Source organism: Marmota flaviventris (assembly GCF_047511675.1).
Source record: "Marmota flaviventris isolate mMarFla1 chromosome 17 unlocalized genomic scaffold, mMarFla1.hap1 SUPER_17_unloc_1, whole genome shotgun sequence".
Classification (NCBI taxonomy): Eukaryota; Metazoa; Chordata; class Mammalia; order Rodentia; family Sciuridae; genus Marmota; species Marmota flaviventris.
In genome coordinates, this window is record NW_027287693.1 from 1,083,996 (window position 1) to 1,102,434 (window position 18,439).

Genomic DNA, 18,439 nt, shown 5'->3' on the forward strand with positions numbered 1-18,439 from the left:
TGTATATTAGAGATTGTGACTTGCTTTTGATTTTACAGGGCCTCACAACCAAGAGTTTTCAGATGAGACTTTGGACTTGGACTTTGGGGTAATTCTTACAATGTTAAGAAAGGGAAACTCTTGGAAAAAAATTAAATGAATTTTGCACTGTGAGATGGACATGAGCGTTGGGGGTCAGGTACAGAATGTTATGGTTTGGATGTGATGTATCCCACAAAAGTTTTTGTGCCAGTGCAGTAATACTCAGAAGTAAAGTGATTGATCAGGGAGAGCTGTGGCCTAACCAGTCCCTCCTCATGTGAATGACACTGGGAGGTGACTGTCGGTGGCTGAAGGAAGTTGGTAACTGGGTACCTGACTTGGAAGGGTGCATCTTCCCCACATTCCCTTGCCCTCTCCCCTATCTGTCTCTCTGCTTCCTGAATCTGTCATAAGCTGAACAGATTCACTCTTCTGAGACATTCTCCCATGATATGCTACCTCATCTTGGGCCCAGAGTAATGGGGTCAGATGTCTATGGACTGAGACCTCCAAAACCCTGAGCCCCGAATAAACTTCTCCTCTTTTAAGTTGCTCTTGTTGGGTAATTTTATCACAGTGACACAAAAGTTGACTAAAACACCAAGTTTTTAACATCTGTATGGCATTTTAATTACAACAATCTATATTGATTATCTGGTAGACATTTGAAAATCCCAAGGGCATGCTGCTCCCTCAGACAGTCAATCTCCTTCAGACTACATAGAGGGCTTCACCTGGTCCCTTGTGGCTTCAAAGATTGTAAGCCAGTAGGATGCAGGTACGACAGTTTCAATCTTGAATCATAAAGGAGATTATTTTGGCATCAAGACTCACACAGATAACACCAGGGGGGAAATAATCCAATCAATAAATGGGCAAAGGAACTAAACACTTCACAGAAAAAGAAATACAACTGGTCAACAAACATAAGAAAAAAATATTCAACATCTCTAGCAATTAGATAAGTGTGAATCAAAACTACACTGAGATTTCATCTCACTCCAGTCATAATGGCAATTATCAAGAATACAAGTAACAATAGATGTTGGCAAGGATGTGGAGAGAAAGGTATGATGCAACCACTATGGAAAGCAGTATGGAGATTCCTCAGAAAACTCAGAATAGAACCACTATTTGACCTTGTTATCCCACTCCTCCTCAGTCTATACCCAAGGGACTTAAAAACATACTACAGTGACTAAGCCACATCCATGTTTATAGCAGCTCAATTCACAATAGCCAAGCTATGGAAACAACTGAGGTGTCCTTCAACAGATGAATAGAAAAAGAAAATGTAGGACATATACACAGTGGAATATTACTCAGCCTTAAAGAAGGATGAAATAATGGCATTTGCTGTTAAATGGAAGGAACTAGAAAATATTATGTGAAATAAGCCAATAAGTGAAATAAGCCAATCCCAAAAAACCAGTGTCCGAATGCTCTCTCTGATTTGTGGATGCTGAATCACAACAAGGGAGGGTGGGGAGGAAAAGAATAAAGTTCATTGGATTAGATAAATGGAAATGAAGGAAAGGGAATGGGGGAATAGGAAAGACAGTAAAATTAGTTGGCCATAACTTACCTAACCTGGTATTTGAATACATGGCTAGGGTAACTCTATATTATGTACAACCACACGAGTGGGAACCTAAATAGAATAAGGTACATTCTATGTATATATATTCTGCCAAAATATATTATATTGCTATACATAACTAAAAGTAATTGAAAAAAAAATATTCAAGAAGAATATCTTCCTCATGATGGTGAGTTTCTTAGGGAAACCACCAAGTTTTGCCAGTTCTGCTTTAAAGTTTGGGCAGTTTGGGAAGAATAGCCTTTAAGCTTATATCTAGTTCCCTGAGAAAGAGGGGAATCATCTTCTAAATTCTCAACTACCCTGAGGAAAGTGTCCAGGACTAGGATTTTCCTGGGAAATCAGAAGCACATCAAAGGTGACTTCCTCATTCTTTGGCAGGTGCAGATCCAAAGACCAGCTATTAGAGAAGACCAGCGGAGAGTGCTCATCCAAGGCCATGTCATTCTGTTCATTGTTCAAGTGCTTCCTCTTGAAGAAGAGTTCCCGGCAGAGGCTTTCTGGAATAGATCTCATCTTTTTCTGTAAGCACTAGATATGGAAATAATGATAACAAAATATAAAGAAGAAAACCCTGGGAACGTGCCATGGAAACTGTGTCTACTGTAGCACCAACCCTCCCACCCAAAACAGCTACGAAGCCTGTACAAAATAGAGCCAACTGTGGCGTCCAGAACTGGAGGGCCAGTGGGACAAGCAGGACGACAAGGCCAACACGTGTGATAGGAGCACAGGAAGCCGCTGCACTCTCCAGCCTGCTTCTCCCTCAGATATTTTCTGGGCCGTAGCATGGGTCACTAGAGCCCCGATAGCTGTCAACAGGCCACTGACATGAGGAGAAAGGAAGGGGTCCAAATCCTAGAGGGGCTAGAATCTGAGAAGAAAACCTCAGAAAGGATGAAACTGCAGAGGAGGAGCCTAAGTCAACTTACAAATTCCCCTCAACTCACTGACTGATCCAGGATGAGAGGCTGGGAACCCAGAGAAAGCAGAAACCGGGAGCCTGAGGAACTGGACTAAAATTTCACCAACCTCCTGAGCTGAGCAGACACAGGCAAGAATTAAAGTCCCAGCAAAGAGGAGGCCCTGGGTGAACACCCTGACTTCAGCTTAGACTGCAGAACAGCCTCAGCTAGTAGTAAGAGCAAAATCTTAGCTAGAAAAGCATAAAACTAAACTTCAATTAGAGCAAGACAATCACTGATGCCCATCTTCCTGCCAGAAGAAAGGACAACCCTATATGAAAGGATAGAACATCTTTCTTTTTTTTTTTAAGAGAGAGGTGAGAGACAGAGAGAATTTTTTTAATATTTATTTTTTAGTTTTTTGGCGGACACAACATCTTTGTTTGTATGTGATGCTGAGGATCGAACCTGGGCCGCACGCATGCCAGGTGAGCGCGTTACTGCTTGAGCCACATCCCCAGCCCTAGAACATCTTTCAAAGTTTCCCTAATTCATAATCCCTGATATAATAGGAAATTAGGAAACATGATAAAGCCGGACAGTTTAAAAAAAAAAAAAAAAAAAAAAAAAACCAAAACAAACAATAAAGCAACCATGAGAAAAGGAAAAGACTGCTGAGTGCCAACTGTAATTAAAATATACCCCCAAATGAAGAAGAAATGAAAAGACAAAAATTTCCTGATTCTCCTACAGACTCATAAATTTGAAATCAATAGATAAAAGTCATGTCAACATCCTATCACTCTAAAAGGCAGTATCTGATATTAAGGGCCTTGTTACTACATGTGATAGCAGACCAACAGCAGAAACCAAGATTAACTGTCATGATACAAGGTAGCAAACAGTTCCAACCGACACAAAGAAAAAGAATGGACAATCAGAACACAGGAGCCATGTCAGAGGTACTCCAAAGGTCTAACACAGCGTAAGTCACAAGAGGAGAGAAAAAGACAAAAGCATGATCTGAAGAGATAAACAGCAATGATTTTCTTGAAATTGATGAAGGACACCAGTCACAAACACAAGAAGCTCAGCAAGAAATATTTTAAAAAGAACAAATACCACTGGGCACAACAGCCCACGCCTGTAATTCCAGTGATTCCAGAGGCTGAGGCAGGAGGATCGCAAGTTCAAAGCCAGCCTCAGCAAAGGCAAGTTGCTTAGCAACTCAGTGAGACCCTGACTCTAAATAAAATACAAAATAGGGCTGGGGATGTGGCTCAGTGGCCAAGTGACCCTGAGTGTTCAAGAATGGGGCGGGAGGAGGGGCCAGGGCGGGGAAGGAGAGCCTGGTCCCCTCCCTGCAGCGCATGGAGATGTGGGACTTCAGCCTCAAGTAGCTTCACCAGTAGGTCGGTCGAGTTGCACAAGCTGCACCTCCTGCTTGAGGTCAATGGGAAAGTCTTCGCTGTGACCAAATGCCGCAAGTTGTAGGGCCCCGCGGGTGCATGTGGAATATTTGCTGGTAGGGATGCCTCCAGAAGACTGGCAACATTTTGCCTAGATAAGGATGCACTTAGAGATGAATATGATGATCTCTCAGACTTGAATGCAGCGCAAATGGAAAGTGTTCGAGAATGGGAAATGCAGTTTAAAGAAGAATATAAATATGTAGGCAGATTCCTAAAACCAGGGGAAGAACCTTTAGGATATGCAGATGAAGAAGGTACCAAGGAGCACAATAAACAGGATTGAACTCTGTAAACAACCAAAGTCAGGGGCCTTCAGAACTGCAATTCTTGCTCCCTTTCACAGACTGTCCAGTGTCTTTGGGTTTGATTCACCTGCTGCAACAAACATTCGACAGATTGTGTACAAGATGTATGGGTCTCACTATGAAGACTTGAACACTAGACATTTTTTATGCTGCCAGACTCATTTGTTGCAGTTGTTTGTAATGTCTGGGGTGGCTTCATCGTCCTGAAAAGGAGGAAACAGGGATTTCTTAAACTGCAAGAAAGTCATGAGGTTACTTTTAGCTTTTTCCCTTTCTCTTTTATCTTCCTCTCTTCCCCCCTTCCTCCCTTCCTCCCTTCTTCTCATCTTCCCTTCTTTCCTACTCTCCCTTCCTTCCCCTCCCCCTTTTTTAAGATATCAAAGACAACCGGATGTGTATTTGCTACTCGGTGTTTTTGAGCACTGAGGAAGGAGGAGACCTGAGCAGGGGAGGAGGTTGTGACACATGAGTTGAGTAGTTTAGGCTACTGAAACATGGAAATGTGAATTCCCAAACTTTTCTTTTGGGGGCTCTGTCAGGGAAAAGAAAAAAAAAAAACATTTCTAAGAAATCTTAGGAACTTAGAATGGATTTAAGTGAGTTCAAGTCAAAGCAGTTTCCCAATTGAGATCATTTGAAACCAGTTTTACTCCTTTCCTTCCTTCCTCTAGGTCAAATCAATATTTATTGTGCCTTATTTCATGTCCATAGACTTGAATTATTATTAGGGTAAGCCTTCACATGAATTCAGAAGTCACTACAAGCAGCATTGAGACTGAAGTTGGAATATTCTGTTGATCACAAAACCTTGATGTCATTCTGTGTATATAGAATGCAAAAGGAATAGTCAGTGTTAACTGACATATATGTTAATATACCCAAACTTAGTTAGCAATGTCATGGCCAAATACATTCTTCCCATGCTTTACTCTTTCAAAAAAAAACAAAAAACAAAAAAAAAAAAACAAATCAACAACTCTTATCCCCCAACAGCGGCCTAATTTCAGGAGTCTGACCCTCACATCTCACTAGTGTGGGAGCAGGGTCATGATGTGGATGTCTGTGTGGGTGTGTCTGGGTGTTTGAGGGTAACTTGCAAGGGACTCTTTTTGCAGAAACTGTAAATACAAGTATCGTTTTGATAAAGCATGTACAATGAATTTTTTTAAAAAGATAGAAATACATGAACAGATTTCCTATGTTCAAGGATAAAAAGACCAGTTGATAGAAATGTGTCATTCATTCCTAAATTTATCTATATATTTAATGTAACTGCAATAAACATCCAGAAAGGCATTTCTAAGGTGCTCAAGTAGATTCTAAAATTTATGAAAGGTTAAAGGACTAAAACTGTCCATATATTTTCAAAGAAAGAGAAAAAGAAGACTTACTCTTTCCGATATTTATATTCAGTTTAACATCACAATTCTGTAGGAAGAAACACACTGACCAAACATAAAAGAAATTCTACAACCACAGCTACCCATAGATGTATGCAGAAATACACTGGAGATGGTTGGGCAGATCAGTGGTGAGGGTGGGAAAATGGCTCTTCACATGGAACAAGAGGAAATAACACTCCGAGTCAGTGTCTACTGAAATGAATTAAATATTTAAAATTAAAAGGCTCAGAGCAAAACTAAAGTGTCCAGAAAACAATGAAAGGAAACATTATAGTACCTTAGAGTAGAGGAGCATCTTTCACATAAGGCACAAAGAGCACCAAACTTCAAATTTTTAACTGGTAAGTTTGACTCTCTTAAAATTTCAAACTACTACTTATCAGAATAGGCCTTAAGAAAAGAGAAAATGCCAAGCAGAAACTTGGAGAAGATATCCACAATCTGTAACACCTGTGACGACAAGGTGATTGATTCTACAGTCTGTAAGGTATTCTAACAAAGCAAAAAGAAAAAGACAAAGTCTAATTGGAATATAGACAAAAGACAGAACAGGCACTGCATAAAAGGTAAAGTACTTTGAACCAATAAATACATTAAGATATGATCAACCAAATTAATAAACAGGAAAGCTCAGGCCACAAAGATACTATCTTGTACCCATTTGATGAAACAGACAAAGACGAGAAGAGAGGCAGAAAAACGAAGAGAAGTCTGACAATTGGAGGAAATGTGGAATTTCTAATATATTCCTGATGGGAGTAAAATAACCTGTCTAATCTGAAAAAATATCAGCATTTTCCTATTACTTGAATATTCTCACACCTCCTGAACCAGCAATTCCACTACTAAGTGTGCTCCCAAGAGAAACTTTCACCCATGCCCCAGACTACACATGAATATTCAAGATGACACTGTTTTTAAGGCAGAACCCAGGAAATAAGTCAGTTACCCATCATCAACAACAAAAAAAGGTAATGAGAGATGTAGGGGACTGTTGTGATTTTTCAGTGACTGAATACAGCCACATTGGGAGCTACATCTCAAGCTAGGCTACCCAGGGACATATATAGACAACATAATTTGCTTCAACTAAACTGAATTAGTTTGCTCTTACTTTCATGTACAGGAGCGCCTATTTCATCAATAAAAGTCTACTCAAATTCTGAGGATTACGAATTTGACAGAATTAATGGCAAAAACATCAAAGTATTTTGATAAACACAGAATGTGTTTCGATGACACACATCAAGACAGAGCTGGCTTCTGCAAGGGGGTTTTGAACAGTCACATCAACAAATACAAAGAAAATAGAATAAACTACCAGGAAGGTGACATCTCTATGACTGACTGAGAAAACAGTCCCAGGGCACCCTGTGACCCAGGACAGCCTAAGGAACTCTTTCTCTGGGAATTGTGAAGGCATGGGTGCAGTGTAGATCCCAAGGAGGAAGAGATACCAGCACTGACCAATGTCTGACAAAAGAAGCAGCACCCAGCATACAATACCACCCCAAGAGAGTGAGCAGGTAGCCTGCAACCAGCACAGTCACAGGGGCAGTGTGCCCAGATGCCAAACATGGAGCTGTAGGATTTAGTGTATGCCCTGCTGGGTTGCAGTCTTGCTTTGGTCTGAAACCTCCTTGATATTTTCCTGTTCCTCCCCTTTGAACTGTGAATGTTTACCCTGTTCCTACTTACTATTTCAAATCAGAAGTAACATACTGTTATAACTTAATTTTTATAGCATCCTAAAGCTGAACTGCCTTGAGTCTCAGCATACACAACTTACACTATTGAGCAATGCCAAAGCTGTCAAAACGTTGGGACTCTTTGGAATTTGTGTACAAAATGTGGGTGCATTTTGCTTTGTTAAGATGGACATGAACCTTTCAGGTGGCTATAGTAGAATATCATGGTTTGGTACTGAACTGTTACCCAAAGATTCCTGTGTTAAAGGATTACTTCCCAGAGTAAGTGCTATTGGGAGTTGGTGAAGCCATCTAAAGGTGGGGCCTAGTAGAAGTCTCATAAAGAGCCCCAAGTGCTGTAATCAGAGCTTAATAAGCAATTCAAGTGGGAATTAAGAAGACCCTTAAAGTAGATTATGATAGCCTGATCCCTCCTCCTTACGCCCTTTGCCCTTGATGGGAATTGTAGAACCCTTGACCATTCTTTGTCCTCACCTTCACTCCCTGGCCATCAAGTGAGCAATTTTCTTCCACCACACATTCCCTGTCATAATGGGCTGTTTCAAAAAGAAATGCAGCCGATACATTTTGGAACCTCCAAAACTGTGAGCCAAATTATTAGAAGAAAAAAAGAGAAACATTTCCATTCCTAAGTTGATTATCTCAGAAATGTGTCATTGTGATGGAAAGCTGACCAAAGCATGGAGCTAGTTGTAATATGTCTCTTCTAAGTGGGCAGAGGAAAACAAGAGGTGGTGAACTCCCAGTGGGATCCACTAGAGACTGTTAAATTGAGCACTGACATCTCAGGAATACTGATCTTGCTCCAGTCACACCTTCCCAACCACCCCGGCCAAATGTATGCTCATTGCTAATCCCCCTTCCGTAACCTGCCTCACCATCCACCATGCACTTGATCCATTCCTCCGTGGTAAACCACATCACTTGGTTCCCTTTCACATGCCAAGAATCAGGCTCCTCAACAAATACGGCACAGCAAAATCTGTCTACATGGAGTGCACAGACGTAGCCACGATGTCTTTCTTCATCATGGACTTCAATGAGTTTGCATGAGTAATTAATCGTCTTCTTCTCTTTACAGAAATGTTGGACAGGAAGCTCCCTAATTGTCTTTTCTATCTCAGAAAGACACCAAGGCTGTACTTCAAAGCCACTTACTTCTTTTGTTTGGCTATCTATACCAAAGAACAAATATCCCCCATCAGTATTTGCAAATGCAGAAACATACTGAGGTACCTCTTCTTTAATGAATTCCAACACATCTTCTCTTTTTCTTTTTTCTTTTTTTCCAAACACATCGTAATCTGGGACTAATTTAGTAGCAACAAGTGTTGATTCAGAAAAGTTGACTTTACTTCTGTAAGTTTTGTCTTGCTAAAAAACTCTGAAGGTGAGTCCACCACACTACTTTCTTCATGAACATCAGTAGGGACCTTCATTGCATTCGTTTTTGGTGTTGAAAATAATCTGGATCCAGTTTTCTTCTCTTGGAGGAAAGCCAGTGCATGGGTACCATCCATGACAATTGTAGATGTTATATTTTTGCTATACAGATTGGTTCTCAACATGACAATCTGCTGACCAGAGCTATCCAAGCTCCATGATTTCACAAAAATCAAAAATGTGTTAGCATTCTGCATGAAGTCAAGGTAATTTAGAACACGAGGCAGCATATCACTGAAAGATATTTCCAAATCTTCTCCTATTCCATCTTCATTATACTTATACTCTGTATTCTCGATTTCAGCCTTGATAACTCCTCCTCCAGAATTCAGCAAAGCACACATGGCTCGTGAGACAGCCTCTTTCTGCCTTTTTCTCCTTTGTTTGTCCTTCATACTGTTCCTATTCTTCTCTCCAAGAGTGACTTTTCCTACATCTAAAACCAGCTCATTATAATCAGTTTCAAAATCAATTCTGATGTTTACGTCCACAGTGGCCATTTGGTTTCCAAGCTGAAATTCTTTCCTGTAAAACTGACAGAGCCATTAGAATGGGACCCATGCAGGAGTAAGCAAATTCTGAATTCTGAGGGAAACAGAGTGAAACCCTTTGTAGAAGTCGCCCTGGACTGGGAAGTACACAGCTAGGAAGTGACAGGTTTGGGGGCAGATTATCACATAAGACCCACAACTTACACTCTTACTGGTATTTTGATTTTGCTGCCATAGATTTCCATCATGCTCTTCTAATTCCTTAAATTTTCCCTTACTCTGTGCTTATATCATTCTTTCTGATCATTCATTTTGTATAGATTGTGTTTTCTCTTCTTTCCTTATACAAACCCCAGAAGGGAATCTATATTTTTGAACTTGTCCTTGAGTCAAGTTTTAATTATACAATTGTATCAAATTTCCATTGTGATTTTAATGATTTCAACTTTTACAGCTTTTGCCTTCATTATCTCCTTTTGTAGGGAGTATTGGGGTTTGTTTGCGTGTTTGTTTTGGTACCAGGGATAGAACCCAGGAGTGCTCAACCCCTGAGCCACATGCCCAGCCTTTTTCATATTTTATTTACAGACAGGGTCTCACTGAGTTGCTTAGGTCCTCAATAAGTTGCTGAGGCTGGCTTTGAACCTTGATCCTTCCTGCCTCAGCCTCCTGAGCCACTGGGAGACAGGTATGTGCCACCACACCAGGCTATTGTAGGAAGTCCTTTGGGAAAATTGTCACTTGGAATTCTAGGGGCAATCAGCAATATGACATGTTAGTTATTTTTTTCTTCCTGTTAACAATAAATGTGATTCAAAATATTTGGCCCTTGCTCTTAAGCAAAGTGGGCCACGTCACTGTGTCCTTTTCCTATCAGAAAAACCACAATATCTTCAATGAGGGAAAATTCTTACACTCAACCCGTCTGCATTATGGTCTGATTGTCTGTGTCCCCTCAACATTAATATGTTGAAAACCTTACCCCCAAGATGATTAGGCCTTTGGGAGTGGGGTCATGAAGACACAGCCCTTGACCATAGGATTCATGTTTTTACAAAAGAACCCTAGAAAGCGGGCTCAGCCCTTCTGCGATGGGAAGACACAGAGAGAAGCTGGGAATCACCCTGGGAGAAGAGGCCTCACCAGAACCCAACCATGCTGGCACCTTGATCTTGGACTTGCCAGCCTCCAGGACGGAGAGAGAAATACATTTCAGCAATTTATAAGCCGCCCAGCTCCCAATCAATGGTGATTTGTTACAGCATCCTGCATGTCCTAAGGCAGTCTGCCTTAGTCTGTGTACTTCTGATCCATTAGCTTGTGCCTTTGAGGCCACTGGCATTACTGCTTTCCTTTAGGTTGAAAACTAAAATATCTTTGGGTTCATCAATAGGTATAGAGACAGTTGATAGAAAAGTCCATCCTAGGTAGTCCTCACTACCCAGAAAATGTTATCAGGAGGTCATAATCTTCCTGGCCACTGCTGGATCAGTAGTGGGCACAAGTGCAAGATATTACTCTATGATTTCCTCATCATGTGACCCAGACCCCAGAACACCTGATAATCCTATGTGAATGATGAGCACTCCATACAGAAAAGAGAGTCATAAGTCCATGTAAGAACAGTTTACAGGGACCAGACAAGCCTTTCAATACATGCCACCCCTCTACAGCATCAGAGTGATCACCATTCAACATAGAATAGGGGGCTCTGTGCTTTTGCCCAAACGTGCTGTGTGACACTAATGCCTTCCTCTGACAGACCTCCCATGTTCTTCCTTCTCCCCTTGGAATTTACACTGCACTGAAATGTGCAGAGAATGGTTTTCAAACTACAGGAAATCTGTATTTTGAAAGTCACTTAAGATAACCAGAAGGAAAGGCTCTGGGGCTTGCTTCGTGATGTGGACACTGACACTTGGGAGGTTCTGAGCACTCTCCATGCTCTGGAATGCCCACCTTGAAATTTCCCAAGCCCCTTCCATGGCCTGAGGTAAACCAGGACTACCAGTGTCCTCCTGGGAAGCTGCCCAAACCTAGAGAAGATGGCCATGTCCCATTTCTCTCATTTTGAATACACCACGACCTTCTATCCAGGGATCCCTGGGCCTATTGGGTTGTCTGGGACCCTGTGGCTGGCTGTGGATCCCAGGAGAACACCCCACAGGACTATTTCTTTCACAGGATCAAGCCAGGTTGCACTTCCAGGACGGTGTCAATAGACTCTTCGTCATTGACTCTAGTTATTTACATGGACAAGGGAGCCCAAACACGTTTGCTAGGTAGAATTCACCACTGAAGCCTTCTGATTCAAGGGTTTTCTTTTGGGGGATTGTTAGCTTGTTTTCATTATTAATTCATTCTCCCTACTAGGTATTGATCTGTTTAGATTTTCTATTTCTTCCTGATTCAGTGTACGTAGGTTGTGTTTCTAAGATTTTCTCCATTCCATCTCTATTTTCTAATTTGATGACATACTCTTGCTCATAGTTCTCACTGATAATCTTTTATTTCTGAGAATATCACTAGTAAATTTGTTTCTTTCCTTTCTGATTTTAGTACTTTCATTTTCTTTTTCCTTCTTATCAATCTAACTGAAGATTTGCTGAATTTTGTAAAAAAAAAAAAAAAAAACTTTCATTTATTGTTTTCTACTTTCTACTCCATTATTTCACTTATTTCTGCTCTAATATTTATAATTTCCCATCTTCTGCTGACTTGTGATTAGTTCTTTCTTTTTTTCTTCCCTGTGTCTCTGAGGTCTAATGTCAGGCTGTTGACTTGAGATCTTTCTTCACTTTCAGTGTAGTTGTTTACCACTATTCAAAGCCTCCCTGTAGAACTACTCTTACTAGATCTCTAAATTTTGGTATATTGTGTTTCGTTTTCATTTATCTCAAGATATTTACTAATTTATCTTGTGATTTCTCATTTCTCATTTCAGGAGTGTGCTATTTAATTTCTGTATATTTGTGATTTTTTCCAGCTTTTTGCTTCTATTGGTTGCTCTCCCCCGCCCCAAGAAGGTAGTGGAGATGGGAATAGGAAAGCAATAAAAGGAATTAGACTAATTTTCCTATGTTCATATATGCATATGCCACCAGTGAACTCCACCTCATGTACAACCACAAGAACAGGATCCTAATTAGAGAAAGTTATACTCATGTCTGTATAATATGTCAAAATATACTCTACTGTCATGTATATCTAAAGGACAAATGTTTTAAAAGTTATTATATTTTAAAAATTCTTGCCTTTAATTTCACAGATCTTTTCCCCTTTCCAAGTTCTACTCAAATTGGCTCCTGAACCCTTCTTATAAACATTTCAACTCAATTATTGCATTTTTTAGCTCTATTTCTTCTTTGGGTTTCTTTTCATAATTTCAAATATTTGTTGACATGGTCATTTTACTTATATGTTTTTTCCTGAATTCCTTTAGTTCTTAATATACATTTCCTTTAGCTCTCTGGACAAATTTAAGACAGTTGTGGGATTTTGTTTGTATCTTTTTTCAACAGATGACTAAAATTTATGTGTATATAATGTAGGAAAGGTTGTTTTAAAATATGTGTATGTTGTGGGATGATTCAATTAAGGTAATTAACATATTGTTTATTTTACTGATGTGCCTTTTTGTGGTGAGAACACTTAAAACCTACTCTCTGAGTAATTTTTCAAGAACACAATATACTGCTATGACATGGAGTCACTGTTGTATGCAAAAACATGGGGGAAAAGACAATAATCATCCTATTGAACTATGGAGAATGCTCAGCATGGCAGGAATACACATCTTTCTCTGCTTTTCTGTATAAAGATGTCACATTAAAACAATTACTGTTTGAAATTTCAACTGAAACGATTGTGCTTACCTAGCTTCTTGGTTATTCATCTATACCAGGAGTCAAGACTTCTCCTGTAGCCTCAGTTTTTCTGGGACCTGTCAGAGTTTTAAGTACCTGTTGGCCCTTTTTATGTCTTCATTTGAGAAATGTCTATTATGTTCATTTTATAACGAGGTTATTTGATGGCTCGCAATGTGTTGAGTTCTTTATATATTTTGGATAGTAGGCCCTTATCAGGAGTGTGGCTGCCAAGTACATCCTCCCACCTGGTAGGTTATCTCAATCTTTTGATTGTTTCCTTTCCTGTAGATAAACATTTCGATTTGATGTAGTCCCATTCGTCTAGCTTAGGTTTTGTTATCTGCACTTTGGGGAACCTATTAAAAAAAAAAAAATCATTGCCCAAACTAATGTCATAGAGCTTTTCTCCTTTGTTTTCATGTGCTAGTTTTCAGTTTCTGGTCTTGCACAAGTTTTTCATCTATTTTGAGTTGATTTGTGTCTCTGTTGCAAGAAAAAGGGTCTTATTTTACTCTTCTCCACGTGGATATAAAGACACTTGTTTTTTACAGCCTTTTTTTAAAAAATATGTCCAGGGGTCTTACCTTTCTCAGGAAGAGGTTCTGCCAAATTACTTTCTTCATAAGCATGAGCTATGTTCCCCTGGTTTCCATGCCTGCAGAGCTTCTGCCGAAAATCGGGCATTTAAAACAAAACTACCATGTCTCCCAATCTTTGCAGACCAGCTCTATGCCAGGGCAGCTCTTTACAGATGAGCTGATCCTATTCTGATCCCAGGGACCAGCTTGAGGTCAAAGTTTAAGTCTTCTCAGGTATATTGTAAGCATTCACTCTGCCTATTCTGCATGGAGTTTTCTCAATTCCTCCTAATAAATAGCTGCTTTTGAATGTCTTGATTACCCCCCAAATCTTCACCACCCTCTGCTCCTCTCATGGGCCTTGGATTGCTCATCTGCAGCTGTAATCTCTTGCCCCAGGCATCCACCGGTATGTGGTCTCCCTACAACCTTCACATGCAGTGGAAGGCACACTTCCCCATGAAATGAGATCCAAGTTAGGTGGTCCAGAGACCTATCCTTCAGCCAGTGCCCAGGCAGGTTAGAACCCTGCCAATCAGGTTTGCTCTGGCCCTGCACTTCAAGGGAAGGGACTGCAAACAGTGCTGCTGCCCCCTGCAGCCTGAGACTTTGCCATGCCAGGGAGAGGAAGGGCAGGGGCAAGAAAAAACATCAGGATCTTCTCTGCAGGTTTGAATGTGGCTGCTTCTTGATTGGGCATCTGCGTGGTTGCTGTAAACCTCTGACTTTTACTTCAGTCAGTTTCTGTTGCTTTGGATGTTTCCACAAGGAGGAAGCTTCCTAGTCTCCACTTTGTTGACATGAGCCCTCTCATTGTTCTTTTCTTTCATTCTTTTTTCTGTTTTCTTTTGTTTTTATTTTTCCATTTTGTTTTTTCGAGATGAGGCCTCACTATGTTGCCCTGACGGGCCTTGCCTTTCTTGCAACAAGCAACCATTTGGTCTCAGCCTCCCTAGGAGCTGGGACTACAGGTTTGTAACATCCTGCTGGCTCTATCCTCATTTTTAAATAATAAATTCAGTTTGTTAATAATTTGTTTTTATGATATTCCTTGCTTTTTCATGTTCTACTTTCACATCATTGCTAGATTTTGTTCACATCAACTTTTATGGTTTCTTTATAAAATCAGTTGGGGATCGATCCTAGTTTTCTATCCTCTAACATCATACCCAACATGGTAGCTTTCAGTGGCAGAGTTTACCAAGGTCTGTCACACTTGCAGAAACTAAAATAGAAAGTTTTGAATCTTCCTATCTTATATAATCACTTTTGGAAAATAATGATTACCTGTGTTTATAAAATCTTACAAACTGCTGCATAATTTTATAGGTAGTATAAACATACTGTTATGTAATTATTCCTGTATACCTGAGAATTGAAGTTGCTTTCCAATGTTTATTTTAATAATTCTAAGACCTCGGCTCTGTTAGATTGAGATTCGGGTATTCAAATGACCTCATCAAATTTTCATGGAGCCCAAGAGTCCCCTGGCTAAGTACTTCAATTCTATGTACAGATGTGGTTCACACATAAAGAAACAACCGCTTGGACACAGGTTGGAAGGCCACAGCAGACCGAAAGAAATGAAACCAGAGTGCAGAAAATAAGAACTGAAACCCTGGCTCAGAAAAAAAAAAAAAAATCATATAAGGGAAGAAACAGTCTGGACATGTAGAAATCAAGGCTCAAGCTAAAACAAGAGGTTTTACCTGATCTTGTACATTCAGAATTAAATTAAGTATACAAAGTGTATATACACACACTGTGAGTGGTTGATGGAGTTTGAATTACTGGAGCAGCTGATGAAATACTAACAATTGGAGACGTATTATCAAATGATTTCCTAAAGGATTGCATCAGACTTTCATTAGCAAGCTTCTCTTGGGCAGAAGGATTACAGGGCTCCACCCTGGGCCTGTGCAGGCTGCTGGTTCTGAGTCTATAACAAAGTAGCCGCCTGCCCTCTGAGGGGCCTGGAAAATCAGAGCTGTGTCCTAAGACATCCTGGGACCTGGGCATTCATTCAGATGGGTCCCCTAGGCCTGGGCCCCTCCAAGAAAGCATTGGAACAGAACTCTGACAGCTCCCAAAACAGTGAGGCTACAGGAGAAGTCTTGACTCCTGGTAGAGGAACAATGAAGAAGCCAAGTAAGCAAAACTGTTTCAGTTTAAATTGATAAGAAATACTGTTTTAATGGGACATCATTATCCAAAAAAGCAGAGAAACGTGTCTATTCCTGCCATGCTGAGCTTTCTTCACAGTATTAGGGCACAATTGGGGTCCTTTACCTCATTTCTTCGTATTTCTTACACAACAGGGGCAGCTGAAATATGAGTCACCTTCCTGCCAACCAGACAGAAAAGATCCTCCATCTCTATTTCAAGAAGGGCAAGAGAGTCAGTTTCACTTCTGCTCAGTGACGCATTTGAATTTCTCCATCTTAGGTTCATGCCCTTCCAGGAGGAATATGGTCCCTCATTTCATACTGTAGTCTCTGGAAGCAGACTGCTGTCACCTTTCCTCCCAGCCCCCATTCCAACACCCTCTGCATCTGGCCCTGCTATTAGGGACACTTCTGGTTCATCCACAATAAGCAAAAGGAGCAGCAGTCAATCACACCTGCCTCCCCACCCCCAACATGCCTAAGGAGCCTTCTCATACCACTGGGGAACTCGAAACTAGTGGCAGCTGTAGAAGAGGCTCCTTTAGGGGAACTTGTGGGCTGGGCTGGGTCCTTGGCCATCTCAGTCCAACACTCATGACTAGGTACAATTTTCACCATCCAAAATCAGTCTTCAGGCATATATCTGGGACACAATCCTTTAAAAAAAAAATAAGCTGGAGACTGGACTCCACCAAGTCCCTAGTACCTTAAACTCAATGGCCTCCATGAACCCTTGGGTCTGGGTTCACAAGTTAGTTGTTTCCTCTAAATTCCTTTATTCCCTTGACGGTGGGAGAATTCTGTGAGGTGTGAAGTCTGGTAGAACTGCACAAAAGTGGCACCCAACTGACAGGAGAGACTAAGGAACATTCCTGGCCCCTCCTTGCTTACCAGTGCCACGTTCGATGGCATCTGGGAGGACAATGTGGTCATCTTTCTCCTCTTCTAGTTTATGAACTTTGGGCAGGGAACTACTGTGCTTGCTTTTTCTTTCTGGACCTAGACTGCAGTTCTTCAGTGACACCCCTACATTTCCTCAACTCCACTCAAGTTCAGATCTCCGGGAGGATGGGGCACCCGAGGTGCCCTGGAGACCACATGAGCCTGACCTGCACACTCGGCTAGTGCCTCTCTAACCCCGTCTCCTAAACCACAGACCCCAAGCTCCCTGTCTCAAAGCTGTTTAAGGTCTCCCCTGTCCAAGCAGGGACCAAAGTCCTTCTGGCACACCATACCCCATGGTCCAGAGTTCAAGGTGACAGTCCTCAATGGCCTGTTAAGGTTTGGGAGAAGGTGATATGAACACTCCAGCAAAGGAGCCAAGTTTCCCAGAAAAGAGAGACACCATTCAGTCTGGAGACCGGGGTTGGGGTGAGGGTCTTCCAGAGAGAGGTGGAGTTGTGCTGCTGGTGCCCCACCTCGCCCCAGAGCCAGATGCCTAGACCTAGGGGTGGGAGTAGAGTAGAAAACTAAGGCTGGAAAATGTGGCTAAAGAGCAGGCCTCACTTTCCAGTGCATTGCCCCCTGAAACAAGACCCCTTGCAAACACCAGTGCACCCAGTGCATGCACTGGCCCTTGCATAGCAGGTGAATGCAGGTGCCAGAAAAACCCAGCCAGAAAAGAGAGCACCCTGCCTCAGAAACTTTCTTCCCCAGGCAAAGTGGAGAGGGAAACCTACCGAGCCCGTCTATGTGCTCTCCACAGGGTAGTTGCCCGTAGATCCTTCCAGCTCTTCTGCTTTCTGTTTCCTGCACCCTGGTACCTTGCACTCTCAGCGTGACTCTCACACAGAATTTTCTAGATCCCACCTTCTATCTGGCTCATGATGCTCCAGGAAGTGAGGGCACTATGCTCAATTGCACAATTGTCATTTGATTTGTCAAATTCGAAGAAGTATCTCCCTGTAGTGGGGTAACTCAGTATTTCCAAACTTTACTCCCATTTGCAGGTCACTTGCTGTCACATTGCTTAAAATCCCAGGTGCCTCCAGCAACAGGGAGGACAGCTGTCAATGCCTAAACCAAGGGGCAAGGAGAGGCTCCTCCACAGAAGGCAGAGTCCAATGCCTAGAGCTTGTAGAACAAGGAGCATCATGGGGACATCCTTTCACTGAGAGTCTACTATGGCTCCTGTGGTACGACACAGCCTACCTGCCTCTTGTTTCCCCTGGCTCTGGTCCACATTATGGGGGTACGTTTCTCTAGCTTAGCACTTCTCAAAACGTTACCAGAAATCACAAGTCACCGGAAACCACAGCTTTCAAATGCTCAGAAAGACAAATGGCAGTGGAGAGTGTACAAGTCTGAGCTGCTCTCACTGGGGAGCTCCTCCCCAGAGCCCACTGGGACTCAGCTGCAGACTGTTGGAGATAGTCTCTGCTGCACATCTACCCAGGAGGCAAAGCAGACCACCTGTTCACACCCACAACACAGATACTGAGAGCGCAGAGCTGGGCCTCATCTCAGTTCTTGTACTCA

At 41.7% G+C, this 18,439-nt stretch overlaps 1 protein-coding gene and 2 long non-coding RNA genes across 3 annotated transcripts in view; 1 reads left to right on the plus strand and 2 right to left on the minus strand.

Annotated features, from left to right (window-relative positions):
* LOC139703711 (uncharacterized) overlaps positions 1 to 18,439 on the plus strand; it is a 261,415-nt gene that overhangs the window by 126,117 nt on the left and 116,859 nt on the right. The gene's annotated exons all lie outside the window — the stretch shown is intronic.
* The window catches only part of LOC139703717 (uncharacterized), a 91,888-nt gene that overhangs the window by 61,181 nt on the left and 12,268 nt on the right, over positions 1 to 18,439 (minus strand). The gene's annotated exons all lie outside the window — the stretch shown is intronic.
* LOC139701372 (ribonuclease SLFN12-like) lies at positions 2,919 to 18,092 on the minus strand. The gene is given in 4 exon segments (XM_071607162.1): positions 2,919 to 4,506; positions 8,289 to 8,747; positions 8,750 to 9,391; positions 17,641 to 18,092. Coding segments are annotated over 3 exon segments (1,113 nt in total). The 5' UTR covers positions 9,359 to 9,391; positions 17,641 to 18,092; the 3' UTR covers positions 2,919 to 4,461.